Source organism: Rhinoderma darwinii, chromosome 13, assembly GCF_050947455.1.
Source record: "Rhinoderma darwinii isolate aRhiDar2 chromosome 13, aRhiDar2.hap1, whole genome shotgun sequence".
In the NCBI taxonomy this organism is placed as follows: Eukaryota; Metazoa; Chordata; class Amphibia; order Anura; family Rhinodermatidae; genus Rhinoderma; species Rhinoderma darwinii.
This window is the reverse complement of record NC_134699.1, coordinates 48,273,992-48,300,067: the sequence shown is the minus strand read 5'-3', so window position 1 is coordinate 48,300,067 and position 26,076 is coordinate 48,273,992. Positions and strand designations below refer to the sequence as shown.

Sequence of the window (26,076 nt, the reverse complement as noted above, 5' to 3'; positions counted from 1 at the left end):
GATTTATCGTACCTGTTGTGGTTACCCAGACAATGATGTAGCAGATCCGATAACATCTTGGCATTCCTCTATATGCTCGTGGAAAATGATCTTTCATGAATTTCAGTGCCATGAGAATGACAATGCAAAGAAAACCAAGAACAGCATCACCAAGTCTAAAAAGCATAAAACACAATAACATCATTTTAAGTGAAATACAAATTAAAATAGAAACTTGTGCCCAAAATATTATGCTAACCTAGAGGTTGGAAGCTTGTGAAACGTTTCATAAACTTGTAAGATGAATTGACGAGGAATATCCTTTAAACCTAGGAGATTCTGAAAGAAACAAGAAAAATACTTCAAGTCTCTTTGGGTAAACCCCCCCCCCCCCCCCCAAATATTTATAGAAAGGAGCACAGATTGGCATTCATGTATACAGAATTAGCAATTTTTAGAAATTTTGTAGTCAGAATTTCCAGGGTCAGTGAAGAACCTGCCCACAGCCAAAGGGACTCAGCGGTTGGACATACAGCGATCATAATGTTATGGCATATCGTAGCGACATGCCATGACATTCCAAAATGGGACTACCCATTTAAAGGCTATTTGCAGTTGTGCTACTATTTGTTTTATTGCTCCATCACATTTAACATAAAAAATTATGCAACTTTGCAAATAGTCTTGGTGAAAAATATACTAAATAGTAAGGCTTCGTTCACATCTGCGTCAGGATTCCGTTCATGGGTTCCGTCGGAGCTTTCAGTCAGGGGAATCACCATTGGTTTCCGTTTGTCCCCGTTGTGTAAGGGTTTCCTTTGTTATGACGGAAGCAATACCGTAGTCGACTGCGCTATTCATTCCGTTAAAACGAAGGAACCCTTATACAACGGGTACAAACTGAAACCATTTGCACGGGATCCGTCACCATTGAAATCAATAGTGATGCAAATGGAAACCTACGGTTTCCGTTTGTTTTAGTTTGGACTCCGTTCATGGATTTACCTGATGGAAAGCTCTAACAGAACCCATGAACGGAGTCCCAATGCAGATATGAACGACGCCTCACACAGTTGTTAAGGTCTGGAAAAGTGTACCAGTAGCAGCATTACATCTCCAGCGTAGATGTGAAATGTGATCATCTATATTCTACAGCATGTAGAACTACTGGAATTTTCTTGTAACGGTGTGCAGCTTGAAAAACCATGGGAATTGGTTAAAATAAAGTCTGTCTTTGGTTCAGAAAAGGTGATTAGCTAGCTCTTATTCCCATTTGATAATATAATTGGGTTTCGCAGGAAAACTCAATGACAAGGGAGTTCTATATAAACGTTCGAAAGTGATTTGGTTGTGGTAGTTTGCCTAGAGAGGATGGTTTCCACCCATGTGGGTGACGTGGCAGTCGAGAGTGTGGGAAGTAACTGAGAGCAGGAGAAGATAAAATCATGTTTAAAAAGAAAATCCTGAGCTCTAAAGGCTATGTACACCTTCAAGAGCGATTTTTATTTTCTTCAATAAAAATGTCTATCAGTGTGTTTGGTGCAACTTTCTAATTCGTTTTTATTATAAATAATTTTTACTGTTTTGAGATACAGCTGCTTTGTATTCTGTATACAGAGCAGCTGTATTGCGCGCTGAGACCTAAATCCATCAGGTCAGTGGCACTAACGGGTTAAGTTATCAACTTAGATGTGATCGGTAACAGCTCGATCCTGCGTGTGAGACCCGAAGGACCCGCTGACACTGAACCCGTCAGTCCCGCTGACCTGACAGATACAGGTTTCAGTACTAGATACAGCTGTTCTGTATACAGGATACAAAGCAGCTGTATGTCATAAAGTAAAAAATATTTATAATATAAACTAATTAGAAAGTTGCACCAAACACACTGATAAGACATTTTTAATGAAGGTGCGTGGCTTTGGCAAGGGGAGAAGTCGTAAGAGCCACTCGGTCACTCCTGGCGCCTCTTCAATCAGCAGGTACCTTCGCTCCACGCAGGACGGAGACTCGCCGCAGCGTGCCTCCATTCCTCCTTCAAGCCGCAGCCGGAACCCGCACCACCTGGGCGCTCGTCACCTTCCTGCTTCTCTGGGCTGGTAAGTCTGCACAGCAGCTCCCTGGTCCCCGGATCTGACATGACGTCATCGGAGGTAGATCAGGACATAGTGGCCTTTCAGGGGTCTGTTCCCCCGGCTCCGGCAGAGGACTTTCCCCCCCTTCAGCTCCAGCTTGTTTCGGGACAAGGCGAGGACAGCATTGCCTCGCCGGGCAGTGCAGTCATGGTGCCATCTTGGCAGGCTGCCCCGCAGCAGTCTCTCACACCGGACTTGCAGCAGCTTAGTCAGGGGACGCCTGCAATTTTGAGGGGTTCGCTCACCACGCCAGCGGGATCGGGGGACCATCAGACGGTTCATCCCCCGAGGCCCCCGCTCTCAATGGAACGGACTCTCGCAGAACTATGGGAGATGGTGAGGGTGCTCCCCACCAAATCCGATCTGGACCTACGCCTCTCGCGGTTGGAGGAGAAGCATAACAAGGCCATTGGCGCGGTCTCTCAGGAGGTACGCACCCTGGCCGCAAGGGTAGAGACCTTAGAGCGGCAAAATTCTGTCACCACCATGGACATCTCGGTCTTTTCCCAGATCATGGACACTCAGTCCACCCAAATACGAGACTTTTCATTGCATCTGGACGATGTAAATAATAGGGGGAGGAGAAATAACCTGAAATTAAGAGGCATTCCGGAATCTGTGCCCCCGGATGGTCTATATGATGCGGTGACGCATAACTTTAATAAGCTCCTGGACAGGCCACGTGATATGGCCATTGAGATGGACAGATTGCACAGACTGGCGGGCCCACGGGCTAGAGATGGTAATCGTCCGCGGGACGTCATATGTAGAGTTCATTTCTACAAACAGAAAGAGGACATCGCACGGAGAGCATGGGAGAAGGGGACCGTTTCCTTCAATGGTTCTGAGATCACCGTCCTGCCGGATGTTTCCAGACTGACCCTCTACATGCGGAGGACCGTCCGCCTATTGCTGGAGGCCACTAAGGCGGCGGGAGCCACCTACAGATGGGAAAAAGTAGAGAGTTACCACAGCACCGAACCGCCAGGAGAGTGCACGCCTCTTCAGAACCTGGTCCAAGGTCCTCAATATCAGGCAGAAAAATGGACAATGCTTGAGAAAGATCCTGAGGGATTGAAACGTTGCATGGGTGAATAAAGATTTTTCTACATTTTGGAAGTGCTGCCTCCTTGTCCATTTTTGTACCTACAGATGGGGACACACCTTTCATATCATACTCCGCAGATAGGGGCATTAGTTGGCTGTCCGGTCCCCGGGGGACATAGAGGAGGCCTTTCGGTTTTTGGAGATCTCCCCGGTGCGGATACCGGATTGGACAGAACCGCCGGAAGCGCTCTTCACCAGAGGAGGTCCTTACCCTGATTATGTGCGTCCACCCCCACCTCACTCCAGAGATGGGCCAGCCGAAATACGGATCCCCGGGCAGCGTTCTCCACACAGAGACTGATTCTTCATATTTTCACGCGGTCCAGTACCCCACTCGGGGGCCTAGACCACGGTTTGCATGTTATTTGCACTTAACCCCCTTTTTTCCGCAGGGTCCCTTCAGAAGATACAGAGGTCGGCTTTGCTGGTGTATTTAAATGGGACATTTTTGTTCAGCATGTTACCCAGGGGTTGTACAAGTGGGGATCTACAGCTGGTCGGTCAAGCAGTAGTGGGGAGGTTGCAACAGTAGTTGAATGGGTGGGTCCGGGGTTCCACTGAGCTTAATTTGTTATTGCTAGCTTTACTGTTACCATTTTTGAGAAATTGCGTCTGTGGCGCCGCTGCCATTCTTTGTTCCCCACTAGGATCCCGTGTAGCTGTGTCGCAGTCAGAGGGTATTTTTCCTTCTAAGGGCGACACAGCCCACGACGAGTTGTTGAGGGGTTTTGTACTCCGCTAGTAGAGGGGTGGTGTGGTCCCATTGCTCCGGAATTTTTTGTCCCTGTGAAGGGGTCTTTCTCTTTCTCTCTTCCCTTTTCCCCTCTGTCTTCCTCTCCCTCTCCTAATATGTCTGCCGTAACCATTGTCCCCCTGAATGCGCAGGGTCTGAATATCCCCGAAAAGAGGTCCTCCATTCTCCGTCTCCTCTGTAAGAAAAAAGCGCAAGTGGCATTTCTACAGGAGACCCACTTCCGGGCCGACAACATACCGAAAATCACCGACTCCCACTACACGGAGGGTTATCCCGATTCCAAGACTAAGGGGGTCTCCATCCTGATTTCACGCTCTCTTCCCTGGGAGCATCTGGAGACGCGCACTGATGGAGCAGGAAGGTACCTCTTCGTGAAAGGTAGGCTGGCTAACACCTTATTCACACTGGCCTCGTACTATCTCCCTAACACTGGTCAGGTTGCATTTCTAGAGAGGGTTTTGGTAGCGTTGGATGACTTTCTGGAAGGCACTCGGATATTTGGGGGGGATCTGAACGGCACCTTGGATCCCACGCTAGACTACTCAAGAGGGCACTCGTCCTTATCCAAATCAGCGCACAGTCGTTTACGTCGGCTGTTGCATGAGCACCAACTAGTCGACACATGGCGGCTCATGCATCCCTCGACCAGAGACTTGGCTCCTCACAACTCATACTCCAGATTAGATTACTTCTTTTTTTGTCACTCCCACCTTCCAGGCCTCGCATCTGCCGCCATAGATAACATCACATTCTCTGATCATGCTCTTATAACTCTCACCCTTTCCTTGCCAACGAACCACCCTCGCTCCTGGCAGTGGCGTTTGAATGAATCGCTCCTGCAGGACTCGGACATCCGAAGAGATCTCGCTGAGTATTTTGCTACTAATGCCTCTCCGGGGGTTGACCCCCTTTGCATTTGGGAGGCACATAAGTGTGTGGTGCACGGTTCCTTCATTCGTATTGGTTCCAAACTAAAGAGGGAACGGACTGCTCACCTCATGGACCTCCTGGACCGCATACACAGGTTGGAACAGTCACATAAGGTCTCCCAGGACTGTGTTGTAGGGGCGGAACTAGGGCAGCTGAGAGAGCAGGTTCGCTCGCTCTGTCTTTCCAAGGCTAGGGCCTCCTTAGTTAAATGCAGACGGCACTTTTACGAGTTCAGTAATAAACCTGGTAGGACTCTGGCAAGGGCACTTAGGAAATCACGTACGTGCACCTATGTCCCTCAGGTTCAAGCCCCACACAATAGGCGTTTGCAGCTTCCACATGACATCTCGGAGGCCTTACATGCCTATTATCACTCTCTTTATAATCTTCCTGGGGCTTCCTCGGAGGGAGGGGGCCACTGGGAGAGGATTGAGTCGTATCTCCGGTCCTCAGGGATGAAATTTATCCCCCAGGAGGCTATCGCTCCACTGGAGGCTCCTATTTCCCCGGAGGAGTGGTTCTGGGCACTGAAGGACTCGCCAGCGGGGAAGGCACCTGGCCCGGACGGGTTACCTTTACATTATTATAAGGCCTGTTCGGAACTCCTCTCCCCTCATTTCCTACACGCATTCAATTCACTCACGGAGGGGAGGACCCTTCCTTGGGACACGTTGAGGGCCCACATTACGGTGATACCGAAAGAGGGGAATGACCCATCCATGTGCCAAAATTATCGTCCCATATCGTTGTTAAATGTAGACCTGAAGCTGTTTGCTAAGATCCTGGCCCATAGGATGACCCCACTACTACATAATGTGATACATAATGACCAGGTGGGCTTCATGCCGCTAAGGGAAGCCCGAGATAACACTACACGGGCAATTAACCTGATGTATCAGGCGGCCACCACAGCCCTGCCCACTTGCTTCCGGTCTACGGATGCGGAGCAGGCCTTCGACAGAGTCAACTGGGATTTTATGTTGGCTACATTGCGGCATGTGGGGCTGGGCACACATATGATGCAATGGATTTTGAGTCTCTACTCCTCCCCCACGGCCCAGGTTAAGGTGAACGGCCACTTCTCCTCCTCGCTCGCCATCTCAAACGGCACGAGGCAAGGTTGTCCCTTGTCCCCCTTAATTTTCACTTTGTGTTTGGGGCCCGTTTTGTGCAATATTCGCTCCAACCCAGACATAGCGGGTGTATCTTTGGGAGGAAGGTCCCATAAGGTCGCTGCATATGCGGATGACCTGCTCTTTTTTCTCACCGCCCCCAGAGTCTCCTATCCCAACCTGATGGCGGAGCTGAGTAGATACTCAAAACTGTCTAACTTCAAGATCAATTACCAGAAGTCGGAGGCTCTCAATATCTCGTTGCCACAGTCCCTGGTGGATGAGCTGTCGGAGTCCTTCTCCTTTAAATAGGCTAGAGATTCCCTTAAATACCTGGCGGTCCAGCTGACCGGAGATCTATCGCGCCTTTACGCGGTGAATTACCCTCCGCTTCTTCAGCATGTGAAGAGCGACTTGGATTCCTGGACGACGGGCACCTTCACCTGGTTTGGTAGGTGTGCCATACTTAAGATGAACATTCTGCCACGGATTCTGTATCTCCTCCAGGCCTTGCCGGTACACGTCCCACGCCCCTTCTTCCAAGCCCTGTTGTCCCTACTCCACAGATTCATATGGGTTGGGAAACCAGCACGCATTGCCCGTTCCATGCTTTTTCGTGCCAAGTGTGTCGGTGGCATTGGTCTCCCGGATTTTGTTTCCTATCACCAGCCCTCACATTTGACACGAATATTGGACTGGTTTAGACACACGGAGGTCAAACAGGGGGTGTCCATGGAACAGACCTTTTTTGAGGTCCCGTTGCAGGCATTGCACTGGTTGGGCAAACACGTCCCCCTTTCGGCGCGATCTATCCATCTACCTCCCCCTTGTTCCCTATCTTGGGCAATCCTTCATTTCCACCGGGACAGGATGGGGGCCCCTTCTGGCACTGGCTGAGGGCGAGTAAGGGCTACGCCGCCAATTTTATACAGGATACGGCATGGATGACCGGCTCACAGTTGCCATCTTTGTCAGACCCCGTCTCCTTTACTTCCTGGCAGGTCCCCCAGTTAAGACACTTCCAGACATTCCTACCTAACCCACAGACATACTCATGAGATAGCTCCCCTTTCGAACTCTTATGCACATAAATCCTCCATGGCTAGCAGATTCCAGGAAGCAGGATTTAAGATAATGTCGCGTTGGTATAGGGTGCCTTCCAGATTGCATGCAATGATCCCTGCGGTCTCTCTGCTGTGTTGGAGATGTGGGGACCAGGTGGGCACAATTTTACACATCTTTTGGGACTGCCCGCAGCTGACAGATTTCTGGTCTGAGGTGTGGTGCATTTCTTCCAAATTCACGGACTTCCCCCTTCCGCGTTCTCCGGCTGTTCCTGCTCCACGTACCGACGCTCGATGGTTCGCCATTTGGTGAATGCAGCTAGGGCGTGTGTTCCCGTGTTGTGGAGACAAACCTGTCCGCCAACAGTGGGCATGTGGTTCGGCAAGATCCAGGAGATTATGATAATGGAGGACCTCACGGCATCAATGAGAGAGGCCCATGCTAAATTTCTCAAAACATGGCGTGAGAGGATTAGATTTCAATCGTCAGTGTTGTATAGGACCATGAAAGAATATAAACAAATTTTATCCAATAAGATTTTCCTAAAAAATGCAATACATATTGCACGGTGCCATTTCCAGAAAAATAGCAATATCGGAACAAAAAGAGAAAAAGACAAGGTCCGGAAATATTCAAGGCACTCTTTAGGTGTAGAAAAAGATTTATTTATAGTTTTTATTTTATTTTCAGTATCTCTAAATAGATTTAATTTGTATGTATATAAAAAAGGCAATTTTTTATCATAAAAAATCCTCGTAAAACTTTTACCAATAGTTTACAATAAGAAGCAATACAAATTACCTGGCCAGGTTCTACAATAATAAATACATAAAACGATACATCAATCAGAATTATCTTAAATTGTATATATAAAGGTATGCATTTATATGTAAGTAAAGACAGATGACTGGTACAAAAAAATCAGTAAAGTTAAATTAATTAACTTTAGTACCAAAAGATCATAACATCCCTCACAAGCTTTCAAGGTTAATTCTTCGGATCATAGATCGACCAAGCAATCAGTCCCGACTCTATATAGAGTTATAGTAACAAGTGTTAAATTTCTTTTCACACTCGTATTTCGATTTTGCATTTGTTAAAATCTCAGTATAGAATTGACTATTGCACAGAACCAAAGGGCCTTTTGGACCAAGCACAAGTATATGGTGCAGTAAGATTATGGAAAGTAACCAGGTGTACTCATCTGATCCTGGAGTCACGAAGTACGTTTCCTCTGTTACGCCCGATCAGTGCTTTTTCTTTTTCCACTATTATCAGGGCCGTAGATAATCCGAAGGTAAACGATTTTAACTCCTCCAAACTTTCTGGACCGGGCCCGGTCAAAGATATCCCACCAAGAGATTTTTGGATAAAGATGTTCCAACGGAGAAGCCTCCAACTTGAAGGTAAGCAGGGACCTGAATCAGAGTAAACTCGGGTTCTTTCCAAATATCGTGTCTACCACCTCGTGGTTGCCCAGGCAGGGTTGACGTCACTACCTGCTCTGAGCTTCTAATTAGCTATACAGCTGACGCGTTTCTTCCCAGATAGGGATTTCTTCAGAGCTATTCCAATCTCTACAAAGAGGTATGGCATCTTTATAGTGCCTGACTTAAAGGGAACGTATCCCCAATTTAGTAATATACATATATATATATATATATATTATTCAAACAGTATATACATATATATAGTCAAAGAGACTGCAGTCGGTCCTTTAAACAAATAATTCCATACATATATATACATGTTTCTTTTTATTCCACCTACGTTTTTCCTCAAAGACCTCTTCAATAGAGGTCTTGAGTCGTTTTAAAGCAGATTTTCTTCCAAGAAACATATATTCAGTGGTAAAACTTTAAATACAGTTTACATTGGTTCAATAGATCGTTCCAGATGTCCCTCGTCAAAACAGAAAAAAGAGAAACAGGATTATTAAATAATTATAAAAAGAAAAAGGAAGAGAAAAAAATAATATTAATATAAAGTATATATAAAAAGTCTAAAGAAAGGGTTCAAGGTCTGCCCAGGGATGGCAGGGAAAATGTCCAGGGCCCAATTTGAGCCGGGGACCGGGTCCCCACCCGCCCCGAGCAGACCTTAAAACATCTTCATCTGAATGGATCCTATATACTTGGAATCGTCCATACGTGATTATGCAGAGTGAAAAAGTAGATATGCTATCAGATGACAGTAGATGCACAAAGATGACTCAACACTGTTATACAGTCATCCCGGACAAAGTCTGTGCATCCACTGTCAAATAGCTATTCATAGAAACATGTTACATTTTATCTCATTATTCAAACCCCTAGGGGATAATGTATCCAAGTTATAGATCCACATAGTTTCTTTTTGTAAAAGCAGGCGATTTCGATCTCCACCTCTCCTGTCACCAAATAACTGATAAATTCCCATAAAGGTGATTGTTTGTGGTAGGTTTTAAAATGTGCAGCCAATGGGTTTTTCATTTCTCCTCTTGTAATGTCATATATGTGTTCCACGGATGCCTACTATATATATACTCCCTAAATTACACAAAAATGACTGCCATCCCTGGGCAGACCTTGAACCCTTTCTTTAGACTTTTTATATATACTTTATATTATTATTTTTTTCTTCTCTTCTTTTTTCTTTTTATAATTATTTAATAATCCTGTTTCTCTTTTTTCTGTTTTGACGAGGGACATCTGGAACGATCTATTGAACCAATGTAAACTGTATTTAAAGTTTTACCACTGAATATATGTTTCTTGGAAGAAAATCTGCTTTAAAACGGCTCAAGACCTCTATTGAAAAGGTCTTTGAGGAAAAACTTAGGTGGAATAAAAAGAAACCTGTATATATATATATATATATATATGTAAGGAATTATTTGTTTAAAGGACCGACTGCAGTCTCTTTGACTATATATATATATATATATATATATATATATGTATTGTGAGAGTTTAGCATCAGGAGAGGTTGGTACAGCGGTTTCTTTGTAGCCAGAGACAGGGACACCGTGCATTAAAAGTCATAACAGGGATTTGCCTGTGTTTTTATTCTTGTCAAAGAAACAGCCTCTTGTACAACAAGGCAAAATACAAAATAAATCCTGCTCGTCTGAGCACTAACTAAACAAGATATTATCTAACTATACCGAGTGCCTTCCTACCAGGCACTGGACACAAAGTAACACAGGTCTTTACTCACATAGAATACAGACTACTCCAGCCTTAGTAGTCTCCAGTCTGAGTCAGGGGTGAGACTCACACACACTGTGTCTGCACCTTTTTATACACAGGCTACAGGTGCAGCTAATTGAGCAGCAGCCTTGTCCTACAAACAGAGATGGACTAGGGATTGGGGAACCCGTCCTGCTCTTCTCCAATCCAACTCCAGGCCCTTTTTCCGGCTTTTCCTTAAGCAGAGATTGGAAAGCTAGAGCTTTCTATTGCAAGAACTACTCATTCCCTGGAGCCTAGGATACATATGACAGGATTCTAGGGGAAATGTACCTTCCCTCAATGACTTTACCTGTCACTGTCTCACAGCATATACTGTTTTAATAATATATATATGTATATTACTAAATTGGGGATACGTTCCCTTTAAGTCAGGCACTATAAAGATGCCATACCGCTTTGTAGAGATTGGAATAGCTCTGAAGAAATCCCTATCTGGGAAGAAACGCATCAGCTGTATCGCTAATTAGAGGCTCAGAGCAGGTAGTGACGTCAACCCTGCCTGGGCAACCACGATGTGGTAGACACGATATTTGGAAAGAACCCAAGTTTACTCTGATCCAGGTCCCTGCTTACCTTCAAGTTGGAGGCTTCTCCGTTGGAACATCTTTATCCAAAAATCTCTTGGTGGGATATCTTCGACCGGGCCCGGTCCAGAAAGTTTGGAGGAGTTAAAATCGTTTACCTTCGGATTATCTACGGCCCTGATAACAGTGGAAAAAGAAAAAGCACTGATCGGGCGTAACAGAGGAAACGTACTTCGTGACTCCAGGATCAGATGAGTACACCTGGTTACTTTCCATAATCTTACTGCACCATATACTTGTGCTTGGTCCAAAAGGCCCTTTGGTTCTGTGCAATAGTCAATTCTATACTGAGATTTTAACAAATGCAAAATTGAAATACGAGTGTGAAAAGAAATTTAACACTTGTTACTATAACTCTATATAGAGTCGGGACTGATTGCTTGGTCGATCTATGATCCGAAGAATTTACCTTGAAAGCTTGTGAGGGATGTTATGATCTTTTGGTACTAAAGTTAATTAATTTAACTTTACTGATTTTTTTTGTACCAGTCATCTGTCTTTACTTACATATAAATGCATACCTGTATATATACAATTTGAGATAATTCTGAATGATGTATCGTTTTATGTAAAAGTATAGGACCATCATGACCTCCTGAGCATAATTTCTAGACTTAGTGTGGGCGGTCAGTTTCCTCTCATCCCCTTTCCTTCGTGCACCTTCTTCTTTCCTGCTTTTCTATACTTCTATTTTGTTCTCATATGGTTTTCATGCATGGCTGCTGGTTCAGGATGTATAAATTATCTGATCCTTCAGGATTGGTTTCAGCTGTAGTTTATGGTTTTCTATTGTGTCTCTTGCACTTATTGTATCTACAAATGCTGGCCTGTGAGCCGATGTCAGTGCTGATTATGTCAGCAAATAAATAAATAAATAAAAAATTGCTCTCGAAGGTGTACATAGCCTTTAAGCTTAAGTTTGTTTAAAAATGCAAGGTAGGTCTTGCTGTTGAGTGTTAGATGGGAGGATTGAAAGTTTGATGTGGGGTGGAATGCACCAGGGCTGGGATTCGATCTTTTCTCCTTTCCGCAGTAGGCAGGGGAGAAGGCACAAAGGCCTGTGGGGCGAGGGAGTAGACAGTAAATTATACTAAGTGCAAGTTTCACGTAGGACTGAAATGGTACCCTTCATAAGGTCATTCGAGTAAATCAGGTAGGGTGTGAGCACTTGCAAGTTCCAAAAAGCACTCTTCTCCCTATGTAGAATCATTAAATTCTCCAAGTCCGTGTAAAGTATAGAATAGGAGCTATGGATTAATGATATTCATCTATTCAGATGGTTAACTCTATAATAATTATTATATACATTGGGAAATCCAAAACCTCCCATTTTCGTGAGATTAATTAGTTGTAGTCTAAGCTGTTTTTTATTCCATAGGAAGTAGGGCTGGGCGATTATGACCTAAATTAAAATCACGATTAATTGGAGATGTAACCTCGATTACAATTAACCCCTTTATGACTGTCATACAGCTATATACGTTTCAACTGGCAATGCCCCCTGCATTTGTCACGTATTTAAACGTTGACAGCCTGGAGCGGGGTTTAATGAGTGCAGTGCTGCTTCAGTGTGAGCAGCGCTGCACACTCATGTCTGCCGGGGGTTTGAGAGTCCTGGAATACACCCCCCCCCCCACTGTAGATAGCGCCACATACAACCCTCTGTAGATAGCGCAAAACCCTCTGTAGATGGCGCCACCTAAGCTCCCTCTAGGATCGGAATCCCTGGCCAGCGCTCCGTAAGCCCTTTACAAGGTTATTTAATAAACATATTAACTACCATTTTCTGTATTCAGCTCAAATGCAGACCTATATATTTAATCAAGAATATTTTCCAAGTAATACTAAGCTCCCTGAATTCTTCAGATTGGAAGGCTTTAGTCGTTGGGAATTGGCAGGTATTCACTATATAGATCAACTTCATACTACTAACCTCTTTAAAGGGTAACTAAACTATCAAACTTCTGACATGTCATAGTGACATGTCATAAGTTTTGATCGGTGGGGTCCGAGCACTGAGACCCCCAGCAATCGCTAAAACGAAGTGGCAGAAGCGCTCGGGTGAGCACTGAGAAGCTTGTTTTTTTTATCGGCTTTTCTCTGAAAGCCGATGTAGCGGTGTACAGACTCAATACAAAGTCTATGAGCCCGTACACCACTACATCGGCTTTCCGAGAAAAGCTGAACAGAAACGAAGAGGCTCAGCGCTTACCCGAGCACATCTGCCGCTTCTTTTTAGCGATCAGTGGGGGTCTCAGTGCTCGGACCCCACCGATCAAAACTTCTGACATGTCACTATGACATGTCAGAAGTTTGTTGAAAGTTTAGCTACACTAAGAGCTTTCAACAACTCAAAGAGGAGTTTGCTCTATCCCGTAGTGTGTTTTATCAATACTTACGATTGCGTCATGCCTGGTTTAAACAAGAATCTACTTCAGATCTATCTACCGTGAACTCTATTCTGGTCACTACAATTTCGAGAAGACCGGTGTTATCTCCATCCTCTATCAACTCCTATTATGTGAAAAGCGTCCAACTTACTATTAAAGAAAAATAGATAAGGAAAATTGGGGACAGAACGGACGATCAATGATATTCCGTTCTCTTTTATGCGGTCTACTAGTGATGCATTGCATGTTTCTCAACTCTTTTTAATTCATAGTGTATAGGACTCCAGTATTCTTTCAAAAATTAGGGCCCGATCTAATGATACCTGCCTGAAATGTGGAGTTGCACAAGCCAGCCTGCACATGTTTTGGTCATGCACATTGTTGGGGCCATTTTGGAATGCCATTCTCTTGTATAATTATAGGGCATTTCAAATTAGGGTTCCTGAATCTCCATTACTGTGTGTTCTTCTGTGTGTTGGCGACTTCTTAGGGCAGGGGTATTCAACTATTTTTAGTGAAGGTCTAATTACCTGGGTCTGCCGTCAGGTGAAGGTCCGAGCTCAGCACCAACAGTAAGGTAATAATTATACGGGTCTGACTTGCCACAGGCAATTCCGACCCATGGGTCTGCGGCAGAAATCCGAGGCTTATCTGCCTCCTATAGTGTCACACAATGCCCCTTATAGAGAGTACCACACAGATCCCCCTGTAGATAGTGCCACACAATGCCCCTTATAGAGTGCCCCAAAGATTCCCTTGTAGATAGTGCCTCAGTGACCTTTGTAGATAGTTGCCATGCAGTGCCCCACATAGACAATGCCACTTTTAGATAGTGCCACAGTCCCCCCTCTAGATAGTGCGAGACAACGCCACTTGTAGAAAGTACCCTACAGTTCCCCCTTGTAGATAGTGCCACACAGTGCCCCTTGTAGATAGTGCCACAGTGCCCCTTGTGGATCGCTCCCTGCTACGCCATAGTATTCTATTGTATCTGCGTCCTGCGGACGCAAATACGACAATGTGGCAGTCGCCCAGGGCACCGGGTGAAAAATACAGGCTTCTGCCACTGTTCTGGGCAAATGGCGTCTGCCAGTTGAGGACCCCTGCCCTAGTGGAGGACTACTTGCAGACTGCTATAGCTTGTATTTTATAACAGACTAGAAAGCTGATTGGAGCTGATTAAGCGACTTATTGGATAAATAGTACCGTGCCAACGTTACAAGAATTTCTTACTAGAATTAATCATATAGTGCGACTGGAACATTGTGCTTATAGAAAGCGTAATGCGCTGACAAAGTTCAAGAGGATTTGGGGAACTCGGAGGAAATTTCACGGGGTCACACTTACAATGTCCTCTTGAGGGATGTTCTTCATTATATCATGCCTGTTATGTGTAAATAACCTATTTGTAATGCCATCTGAGACTGGCGGTGGCTACAACTCTCTGTCTCTCGTCTGTAAACGTCTGGGATTCTCACATGTTTTTGCACAATTTTATACTGGAACCTGATCAATATCATTTCCTTAAAAGAATCACGGGGAGGGAGGGGAGGATAGGGGTTCTTTTGTATGTTTTTGGTTGTAAAGTTAAGCATTTTCAATAAGAATTTATCTGATTAAAAGAAAAACAAAACAGAATATTTGCCAAGTTGTTCAGTTAGGCGTCTTGAAGCAATGAAAAAAAAAGAAAATCAGACATAATATAGTGCATGACAATGTCTTTCTAACAAAGCTATGTATCTTACATGGATCCAGAGATCTCCCCATTCATTGCTCTGCTAGAATTTCCTCAGGCCGTGTTCTTTCTGCTATAGCAACATCCCCTTCCCTGTCAAAGCTTGTATAGGAAGATCATTCTCTTTTACTGCCTCTGCCTCCTCTCTAGGAGAAGCTTTACAAATGCCCCTATTACACGTCTTTTTAGAGGGAGAGCCCAGCCCTATGTAACTCAAGAAGAGGGAGAGCCTGCAGCTTACACACACTGAAAGGGTGAGAAAGTGAGGGGAGAGCTTCATGCTGTATGTAAGCAGCGCTGTATGCAGGCTCTCTCTTCATGCAAACAAAGGCCCTGTTCATATGGCGTGTAAAACGCACACAAAAAAAACGCGTAGAAAATGCTTGAATAGAGCTTCCCATTGACATCAATAAGAAGACGTTAGTGCATACAACGCGTTTTTTTAAAAAGTGTCAGGTCAATTCTTTGGCAGGTAAAATACACAAAAAAACGCATCCAATTCCCATAGTCACCGGGAGTCTTAATTACGTGCACAAAACGCGTCAAAAACGCCTGTAGTTTGAAAAGAGCTTTACAAAAACGCTAGCATTTTTGACACGTTTACATGTCGTTTTTTTTTAGCGCCGTGTAAACAAGGCCTTCCTGTGTGAGTCTCCATCCACACTACAAGCTTTGTTTCTGTTGATTGTTTCTGAATAAAAGCTTCTTCTTTACTAACAAGCAGAGAATATATTTTCTATTGGCTGGTGGCAGTTGGAGAGTGGAACTGAGTATGTGAGTCCTCCCTCATTCAGCTCAGTAGGAGGACGTGCACATTACTATACAGAATGAACACTAGGGGCGCCTTTATAATGAAGTAAAGGGAATATCTCCCAACTGGAGCATCTTTGAAACGCAAGGTAAACTACAAAACGACTTAATTCTTAATACCGAATTATATTGCAATATTTCATTCTTTGACAACCCCTTTAAGTAATACTTATATATAGGGATATCCTCTCTTCAAAGGGTATGCATGCTACGATTACATGCAATTTCCTATTTAGCCTTGTAAGAACAGGATAAAGTACATTTACTGGGGTATGGGGTAAAGGAGGTTGAGGTCAGCATTTGCCCTTTGAACATACCTTAACTTGGCTAAAACCAATAGTGACTGCCGCAGCGGAGGTGAAGGCTTTAATTACAGGGTAAGAAATAAAATCCAACAGGAAACCTGCAGTAAAAGACAGGACTGTTAGAAAATATACATGTTTAGGGTAAGATTTAACAAACGTTAAAGAAATCAATGCCAAAATCTTACCAAACTTCAACAGTCCCATAGACAATTGTATGCAACCCGATAAGAAAGTCAGGAGAATGGCCAGTGACACATCTCCGGATGTGTAGATAGAGACGAGGAGGGACATAATGGCAGTGGGGCCTAATGTTATATCTTTGGATGTCCCAAACAGGCAATAAATAAAGCCGCCAACATAGGATGAATACAGTCCAAACTGCCAAGAGTAAAATAAGATGTAGTTATCATAATTCATCGTTCTAACAAACTGTAATATATTTTTAATAAACATTCAGCACCATTCCCACGCTGTTGATAACTAGGGTGATTCTGAGCCAATCGAAAACGATCTTTAGAAGTCGGAAAACATCATTAAATTGACATTTGCTTCTCCCGCTGCAAGATGTACATGGCTGCTTATAATTTTGAAAACTGCATAGCTTTTATGTAAATGAGCTATCAGTCATTTGTAAGGCCCCATGCACATGACCGGGCCCGTAATCACGGTCCATGATTACGGGCATGGCGGGCCGCTGACAGCCACCCGCATTTGCAGGCCGTGCTCCCATATTAAAGTATGGGAGCACGGTCACTAAAAGGCAAAAAATATGACATGTCCTATCCTGTGCAGGGCCTTTCTACGGCACGGACACCTTCCCGTAAGTATACGGGAAGCTGTCCGTCGGCCAATGAAATTAATGGGTCCGTAATTAAGGTCGGCAAATACGGACGAAATCTACAGTCATGTGCATGGGGCCTAAGCCTTATGAACCCCACAAAAGATTCTTCTCTTCTTAGTAGATTTCATTTACCCACATAATTGCAGGACATGTACATATGCAGCTTCCATGAGATTTTCTGTTTGCAAGACTCCGGATTTCCCCCTATGAGACATGGCAGGGACTTGCTCTGGCGGATCAGGTCAAACCATGTATTATATGGAGGGCCATTCATTTGATGGTAACTCCCCCAGAAAAATCAGCGGTTTGTTGGGGGTCTCAGGAGCCAGACCTACGGCAATCAGTTGATCGATGGGTTGGCTCTCATATTAAAGACATCTCTTCATGGACAACCACATTAAAGGGGTTTTCCCATTAGGGACATTTATGGCATATCCACAGGATATGTCATAAATGTCAGATAGATTCGGGTCCCACCTCTGGGACCCGCACCTATCTCTAGAACGGGGCTTCCCCTAAACACTGTTCTACCGCTCTATGCTCCAGCTGACTAGTGTGATTCCAAACAATGAAGAAGAAGAAAACAGCGTAGCTCGCCAAGCTACGTGGTTTCTGTAAGTCCCATATTAATGTATAGCAGATATGGAAGCAGCGTATTATGCGACCTACACTGTTTCCGTAACTACCATCCAGTTTTGTAGGAAATTTCTGTGCATGGCACTGCATAAAGTCTGGCCTAAGTACAGCAAATGTTTTCACCCCTTTTACTAAGTGATGTGTTGTCTGAGTGGAACCTCAGCAACAGAGAGATTTAAGGAATTGTCTCATAAAGACCAATAGGGCATATGGACATCATAGAGAGGGGTCCCCTGCTCAGGACCCCCTTCTATGAGCCAGAATAGAGAGCCATTCTGTAAGATAAATACATAAACACATTTCCACACGAGGATGCCATCAAAGATGATATCAAAACAGAGACCACCTACCTCAACAGGTAGCCCAGCCACCTCCGCATAGGCAAGTGCCTGTGGTACCACTGTCAGTCCAACAGTAAATCCTGCAATGATGTCAAGCCGCATCCATTGTATAGAATACTGAGGTAACCACAAGAGAAATGGGAATGTCCTCTTTAATGCTTCCCAAGAGCAGCACCGGGCTAATATTCTAGAACCAACACTCCCGTCTTGCCTGTTACCCGGAAGCTCCATAACTCTTGATGGCAGTCACATCATTTGCATGTTCCTAGTAAGAAAAGAATAGAAATGCAAATGGTGAACAAAGTGCAAGCGGTTGGGCTAATAGCGGTTAGCAAAGAATACACTGGACTCATAGTTAGAAGTTCGCTGTATTCATGAGGACTGCGCGTTTCGCACTGCTATGTTTACATGCAGATGCACGGCAGCTGTCAGTCACAGGTAAGGAGGGCAGGAGGAGCACTCCCATCATGAATACCGCAAACTAATGCCTAGAAGTCTGATATATTCTTGTGCCAATGGGGCAGGAATAGTATAGTATGATGACGATTTAACTTGCAACGCAGGGTTGTTCCAAGTGCTACATTGTCAGATTGTACTGCTTCAAGGGCTGCTATAAAATTCAAAGGGATACTGCCATTTCAGAATTTTTTGCCATATCGACAGTATATGCCATAAATGTTCAGCGCTGCAGGTAGGAGACGAGATGGCAACGCATCTCAGATGGCAATAGCCCTTTAACCCCTTGAAGGGGTTGCACGGTTTCAGCAAATTTATATTATTTTTTGTATAATTAAAAGTTGTAAAATTTTCCAACATACTTTCTGTATTAACCCCTACCCGCACCACAACGTAATAGTAGGTCGTTGTAGGGGGGTGATGCTTGAAGCGGGCTCATCCGCTGAGCCTGGGTGACAACCGGGATTAACTGCCAGCTGAAAACCGGGACAACGCACTGTTCCTGGCCGTTTACTCCTTTAGATGCTGCGATCAATTACGATCACAGAATTTAAGACGTTAGAGGGGGGCAAACCCCCAAGAACAGCTCATCGGCGCCCCCACAATGCAATAGGGGGGTGCCGATAGTAATCATGGCAGCCCGGGGCCTAATGAAGGCCCCCTGGACTGCCTTTCTTCATCCCCTGTTAAGCCATACCAGAGCCTGTAAAAAATTTATTGTACCAGTGATCTAACTATCGCTGGCTAAAGTCCCCTAGGGGGGACTAAAATAATGTGTATCAAACCGTTTCATAAAGTTTTTAGTAGTTTAAAAAAACAAATCTCAAAAGTAAAAAAAACAAAAAAACCTTTTCCCATTTTCCCCCTGAAGTAACGTAAAAAATTAAAAAAATATGCACATTTGGTATTGCTGCATCCGTAAAAGTCCAAACTATTACAGCATAGCATTATTTAACACGCACGATGAACGCCATAAATAGAAAATAAGTCACTTCATGTCCCACAAAAATTTTAAAAAAAACATGCATGCACCCCAAAATGGTACCAGTAGAAACTACAGCTCGCCCCGCAAAAAATAAGCCCTCATAACGCTCAATCGACAGAAAATTAAAAAAGTTATGGCTCAGAAGGGAAGGCTCACCATATTGTTTTTGGAGAATGGATTTTGCGCAAATGGTTTTTGGGCACCATGTCTAATTTCCAGTCCCCTCAAGTACTAGTAAAGTGACCCTATTTTGGAAACTAAACCTTTTAATTAATTCTTCATGGGTTTTAGTGAGCATTTTGAAACCACTGATCTTTTTCCAAAATGTAACGTGCAGTGGGTGGTGCAAAGTGAAAATTGCAAATTTCCCTCAATTATGCCACTTCAGTGCCCAATATGTTGTGCCCAGCTTCTGCCACTAAAGACATACACCATGTAAATTTCTATGTTGTCCCGGGTACGGCAGTACCACACACGTGGCTGTAATCGGCTGTCTAGGCTCACAGTGGGGCTCAGAAGGGGAGAAACGGACCGCATTTTGGGCTTTGGAGAAAAGATTTTGCACAAGTGATTTTTGGGTTTTTGAAGAGCCCTGAAGTACCAGTACAGTTGGAAGCCCCAAAAAGTCACCTCGTTTTGGAAACTATACCCTTCAAGGAATTAATATTCAACATTTTTTCTTTGGAAAACGGGGGTGGTATTATTGGAATATCAAATGGAAAAATGGGAAATTGATGTACTGAAAATAAAATGAATTTGGAAAAATAAATGCCATGGGGGTATGAATGAAATGTATGTAATGTCATCGGAAAAGTAGATTTAATGAATATCAACAAGGGTGTGATAAATACGGAAGGATTCTCTGATGCAGCGGCCTGGTAAAGAGGGACAGGTCTGACAGTAGCGAGTGGTGCCTTTCCTAATTCCTCTACTCAAGCAAACCCGACACCTTTTCTGGGGTTTTCTTTTTTTTTCTGTTGGGGGTTTCACTTGTGAATTTCACTGAGATTTGTAGGGGTTAATTGCTGTGGCCTGGCATATCAACGATTTGCATAGCGGGCAATAAATTGCTCCGCATAGATTTACATTTTTTTTGCCTTCATCAAGTTAACAAGTTCATCGGTGAAAAAAAAAAAAGATAATTTCACTGAAACCTGAGGTATATACATTGATGCCTGGAGTCAAATTAAATTCTGGCACTTGGGGCACATAATTATCTGCAGCGTCCATGTGAAGTCACTTGCACTGAGCTGTATTTGTGCGCTACGGACGCCTACGTGGCGGTTCATCGGTAGATGAGTCATTGAGGAAGATGCACATATGAAGTTTGAAAAAGATATGAGGAAACGGCGCTACTCCGAGGTCTTGTATCGTTCCGTGTGTAAACCGGCTGCCTTCCTCTATTCTCAACTTGAGGAGGATGGCACTAAAAATGTCACTGGCGAAATAAGATTCCACACAGAGCAAGGTACATGCGTCTTCAGCAGTAAACAGACACTTTTTTTGTGTTTATCTTTGTTGTTTTTTGTGTCCTGAAGGTCCGGAAAAACTGGCACCTGAACAGCTGAGCGCTTGCCTATTTAAAGGAAAATCTTCCCGCCATAAAATCAGAAGCTCCAATCAGAATATATCAATATTGAAACAGAAAATTCCAGAACCTGCTGGTATGTTCCATACAGCTGACCTGAGATTGACCTCATAAGGTAAGAACCACTGTGGGAATAAAAAAGGAGGGGAGAAAGAGAGCAGGAACAAACCAAGTACCAAAATAAAACATTAATTAAAAATTAATAATGGGACTGTGCTACCATGTGTCCCCCAAGCAAACTGCTCTGGGGGGCCCCTATCAGGATACTGGAGGGTAGCGATGAGGCAATGAAGGGGTTAATTCATTTTTTCCAGGGACAGTCAGCATTGTATAACATTTGATATGCAAAAAACTGTTTAGGGATATATTATAGTTTATGGTTTTATTATAGTTTATGCACAAGACTGTAGTGGTTTGGCGGGCCGCAAAACCATGAATTTATTGCGGTCAATTTGTCCGCAAAAAAATTTGTTGTGTATCAGCAGGATTCACGGAGCCGCAGCAAATAAAAATGATATCACCAGTTTGCAAAGCCACAAATCCGGCCTGTAAAATGATTTGTCCTGAGTTTTTGTGGCCCGGATTCGCGGCCTCCACATGGATCAGTGAAAACCACGGTCATGTGCATGAGGCCATAGAAATGAATGGGTCTGCAATTTAACTGCAAAAATGCGGATAAATTGCGGACACCGAAGCACGGTCGTGTGTACGAGGCCTTAAATCAGTTCACATAAACATCATAAGGCCAAAACAAGAAAATCTCGGAAGTAGAGATAATATCTGTGGTTTACTATTGTAACATAAAGAATGAAAGTGGCAATATAAAGCCGTCATGGTTTAGCAGATGGGACAACCACTGTAGATTGGGCAACTGCCACGGCTGATAATATGTAACCACAGCGCCGAGAGAATGCAGCACGGAAAAAAAACCCAGACTGGACTGCAAACAAGGTTTCATAAATTATAAACAAAATATGGAACATGCATTTCTATTATTTCCATATGAAGATCACCTAAATAAAGTTTCTCTACATACAGACCAATCTGATCAGAGAAGTGGCCCTCGCTGCCATGTATGGGTAGACTTGCTATTATAGGGTATTCCATACATGTATCACTTATGTCACTCAACTGTTCCCATAAATCCTAAAGAGTAATATGGAGCCACAGCACACATGCTAGACTGCTGCTCCATATATCAAGCCAACTCGGACACACTAAGTGTTTGGGCGTCCACTTGGCAAAATGTGGTTAAATGTAGATAAATGTAAAGTTATGCACCTGTGTACCAACAACCTGCATGCATCATATGTCCTAGGGGAGCTACACTGGGGGAGTCACTTGTTGAGAAGGATCTGGGTGTAATTGTAGATCATAAACTAAATAACAGCATGCAATGTCAATCAGCTGCTTCAAAGGCCAGCAGGATATTGTTGTGTATTAAAAGAGGCATGGATAATATTACCACTTTATAAAGCATTAGTGAGGCCTCATCTAGAATATGCAGTTCAGTTCTGGGCTCCAGTTCATAGAAAGGATGCCCTGGAGTTGGAAAAAATACAAAGAAGAGCAACGAAGCTAATAAGGGGCATGGGGAATCTAAGTTATGAGGAAAGATTAAAAGAACTAAACCTATTTAGCCTTGAAAAAAGACGACTAAGGCCTTATTCACACGAGCTTGTTTAATGTCCGTGATACGCACGTGATCGCACGGACCTATGTTAGGCAATGGGGCCGTTCAGACAGTCTGAAGTCAATGGGTGCGTGAAAATCGCGCACTTCCATGTGTCGCGCAACAGTACATAAAGAAATTAAGGGAAAAAAAGGACTTCCTTCATTTCTTTTTTCTAAACATTAAAACCGCGTGTCATAACGATGGCATATGCGTGAAAATCACGCAGCCACGCAGCAAACACTGATGACACACAGAACTGCAACGCGCATACTGATTTCTATAAACCATGAACAATTGATCTTTTAGCAACGGTTAGTGATGAAGATATATCACAGTCAACGTTTTACATTCACCACCACAAGAACCTTGACTAACCGATTTATTCTACAAAAAGAGTGAGGAAGCGGGAATGTCGCCTGCCTGCTTACATCCTGGAAGAGCTTTACATAGGCTTTCTAATGAAATTAATAAGGCCCCATGCACACGACCATGCCCGTAATCACGGTGCGTGATTACGGGCACGGCCGCCGGCGTGCTCCCATATAAAGTTTGGCAGCACGGTCCGTAAAAAGCAAAAAAATAGGACATGTCCTATCTTTTGCGGAGGCTTTCTACGACACTGAAAATTTACCGTAAATATACCCGAAGGTGTCCGTCGGCTATAGAAATGAATGGGTCCGTAATTACGGACTGTAATTACTGACGAAATCTACGGTCGTGTGCATGGGGCCTAAGAGTTTAAAATTCCGGAGTCAATTATTTGGGGTCAAATTTTATTTCTATACAAATCGCTAGCACAATTGCAAGGATAGTCTTGGAGATGGATGTTGCGGTGAATTTAGAATATACAAGCGGTATTCTAAACTGCCTCCAAATACTACGCTCATGTTTTTTTTAACCTTTGAGCTTAAATTCTGCTTTAAATTAGAACGTTACTAGTCTGTGCGCCCCATTTCTCAAAATGTAACAACACAACACTAAATACGGAACCATGTTACACATAGTCACGTGTAAGGTCCGTATCGCAGACCGAGTTTTCGCCTAAATCACCGCAACCAGTTTTTCTAGGGGAGAACTTAATCCAACATACAGAATAGAGCAGGCTACAACAAAATGGAAGGTCACCCTGGTGCATTTTATATGAATTTTGTCCCTTATATAGAGGATAACGGGTATCTTCACCTACGCAACCAATTATTTTATTGTTCCAATGCATCTACAATGAAAAATCAAACACTTTAGCAAATAATCTAAAAATCTTCTATCGGCTCTTTGACCCGCCATTCTTTGTAGTAGGCCGTAAGTACCTGGTCACGGCGGAGCGATGTAGCAATTACGTCACTGCATTGTGCCGCCTATGCCGGACTGCTGTTGTTGGGCTGTCGGAACTGTTGCAATTTAGTCCTGAAAACATCGTAGGACAATTCAGTGTTTAGGAAGTGGGGACCACCCATGAAGCTGTTGCACTGGGCCAACCAATATGTTAAAATGGGCCTCTCTACAGCTATACCTATTTCATCTTTCCCCAACTTTTTGTTAACCTACCAAATATAAGTTATTAAAAATTAGGGGCCAAATGAAAGGGAGCATGATTGCAGGACCACATTACACAGGGTGTGTTTGTAGTCTGTTACCATTAATACACATAGGTCTGCAAAGGAGCTGTGGACACAATACGAGATTTTAAATTAGAGGCGTTTTCCGATAATTTTATCCACTCCTTCGTTGTAAACCTACTAATTGAAGGCAATCGGTAAGGTGCTTGAATTTATGAGGCAGCCGTTATCGCTAGTTTTGGGCGCAGGTCACGTGATGAATATTGGCGTTACCACACGATACTTGTCACAGCGGTAGCAAATACTCGTATGATCCGTTTGCCACTGATTAACGAAGTTCCCCAACGAAGCGACTGGTAACGATCATTGGCCCGGGTAATAGGGCCTTTAGTATGACTTGTAATTTATAGATCTAAATCCCTGCTCCGTCTGGCGCTGGTGGTGAGTGCTGCTTCACATATAAGACCCTGGCGCTGCTTGGCGTCAGGACCTTGTATGAGCCGCAGAATGCAGAGGGAGCATGAGGGGACCCCAAGGGGACAAGAGAAGTGGTGAGGTGAGTAGACGCCTTTTTTTAATTTCATGTCCATTGGTAAGGGGGTAATGGATGGCGCATGGTCGCGGTCGTTGCGCAACAATTGTGGTGCACGGCCAGCCGACAGATGCAATCCATTTATTAAGAGGCGTTCACCTCTTAATAAATGTGTCTTATCTTACTTCAAATAATTGTTTATTAACTCCTTCAGGATTGAGCCATTCTTCATTTTTTCGTTTTCGTTTTTCACTCCCCGCCTTCCAAGAGCCATAACTTTTTTATTTTTCCGTCAGTAGAGCGGTGTGAGGGCTTATTTTTTTGCGGAAGGTGTTGTAGTTTCTATTGACACCATTTAAAGTACCATTTATTGTATTGGGAAACTGAACAAAAAAAAAAATTTGGGGGATGAAATTGGAAAAAAACTGCGATTCCGCCATTGTTTTTGGGGTTTTGTTTTTATGGCTTTCACCGTGCGGTAAAAACAACAATTTAAGTTTATTCTGCGGCTCAATATGATTATGGTGATACCAAATTTATTTAGCTTTTTTATATTTTACTAATTTATAAAAAAAATTGTCAGACGGGGACCGCCCCTCTGACAACGCAGTAAACAATACGTAAATTACAGGAGATGCTACACAAGCATAATACATATGTCAATCGGTTTAAAGGCGACTGCGCTATTGATTCCGTCAAAAACAACGGAACCCTGTCACAACTGTGACAAACGGATACTATTAGCAACGTTTCCGTCACCATTGAGATCAATGGTGAGGGAAACGGTAGCTAAGGTTTCCGTTGCGGGGTTAACCCGACGGAAACCTCCTACGGAAGGGCAACGCTGATGTAAACTCTTAGTCAAGGGCAAAGTATTTTTTTTTACTAGTTCAGTAACTATAGAAAACTTATTTGATTGATAAATTATAATGACCCAGGTGCCCTGCGGAGAATAAAGTTGAAAGCAGCCTTAATATAAAGATTAATTGGCAGAAAAATGGGCATCGAAGTGGGCAACCAAGTGTGATTTAAAGGGTTAAATGACTTTGGGCCACTGAGATCACATTGAAGGACCACTGGGATTGAAGTCCTGCCATAAAGTCTGTTGAGTCCAGACTGGCCCGAAGTGGTTCTGGGCATAAGAGCAGGCATTATAGTGGGCACAAAGCCACTGATCATTGATTTAAATACGTAACAGGTGTGTACAAAGGGTTTAAAAGACTTTGGGCCACTGATCTCACACTGCCAACACACAGAGATCTCCTGCATCAAATTCTGTTCAGTCCAGGCTGGCCCAAAGTGGTTCTGGGCAAAAAAGCAGGCATCA

The 26,076-nt window shown here is 43.7% G+C and overlaps 1 protein-coding gene across 3 annotated transcripts in view; it reads right to left on the bottom strand.

Annotated features, from left to right (window-relative positions):
- The window catches only part of SLC26A11 (solute carrier family 26 member 11), a 48,684-nt gene that overhangs the window by 21,407 nt on the left and 1,201 nt on the right, over window positions 1-26,076 (bottom strand). For 2 of the 3 annotated variants that reach the window (XM_075846300.1, XM_075846302.1), the window contains exons 2-6: window positions 17,967-18,222; window positions 16,325-16,517; window positions 16,152-16,237; window positions 239-318; window positions 13-155 (exon numbers count right to left, since the gene is read on the bottom strand). In XM_075846300.1, the coding sequence (XP_075702415.1) occupies window positions 13-155; window positions 239-318; window positions 16,152-16,237; window positions 16,325-16,517; window positions 17,967-18,188 (724 nt within the window). In that variant the 5' untranslated portion in view covers window positions 18,189-18,222. Of the gene's footprint in view, window positions 1-12; window positions 156-238; window positions 319-16,151; window positions 16,238-16,324; window positions 16,518-17,966; window positions 18,223-20,565; window positions 20,968-26,076 lie in introns of those variants that run through there. The other variant, XM_075846301.1, reaches the window with a different exon arrangement.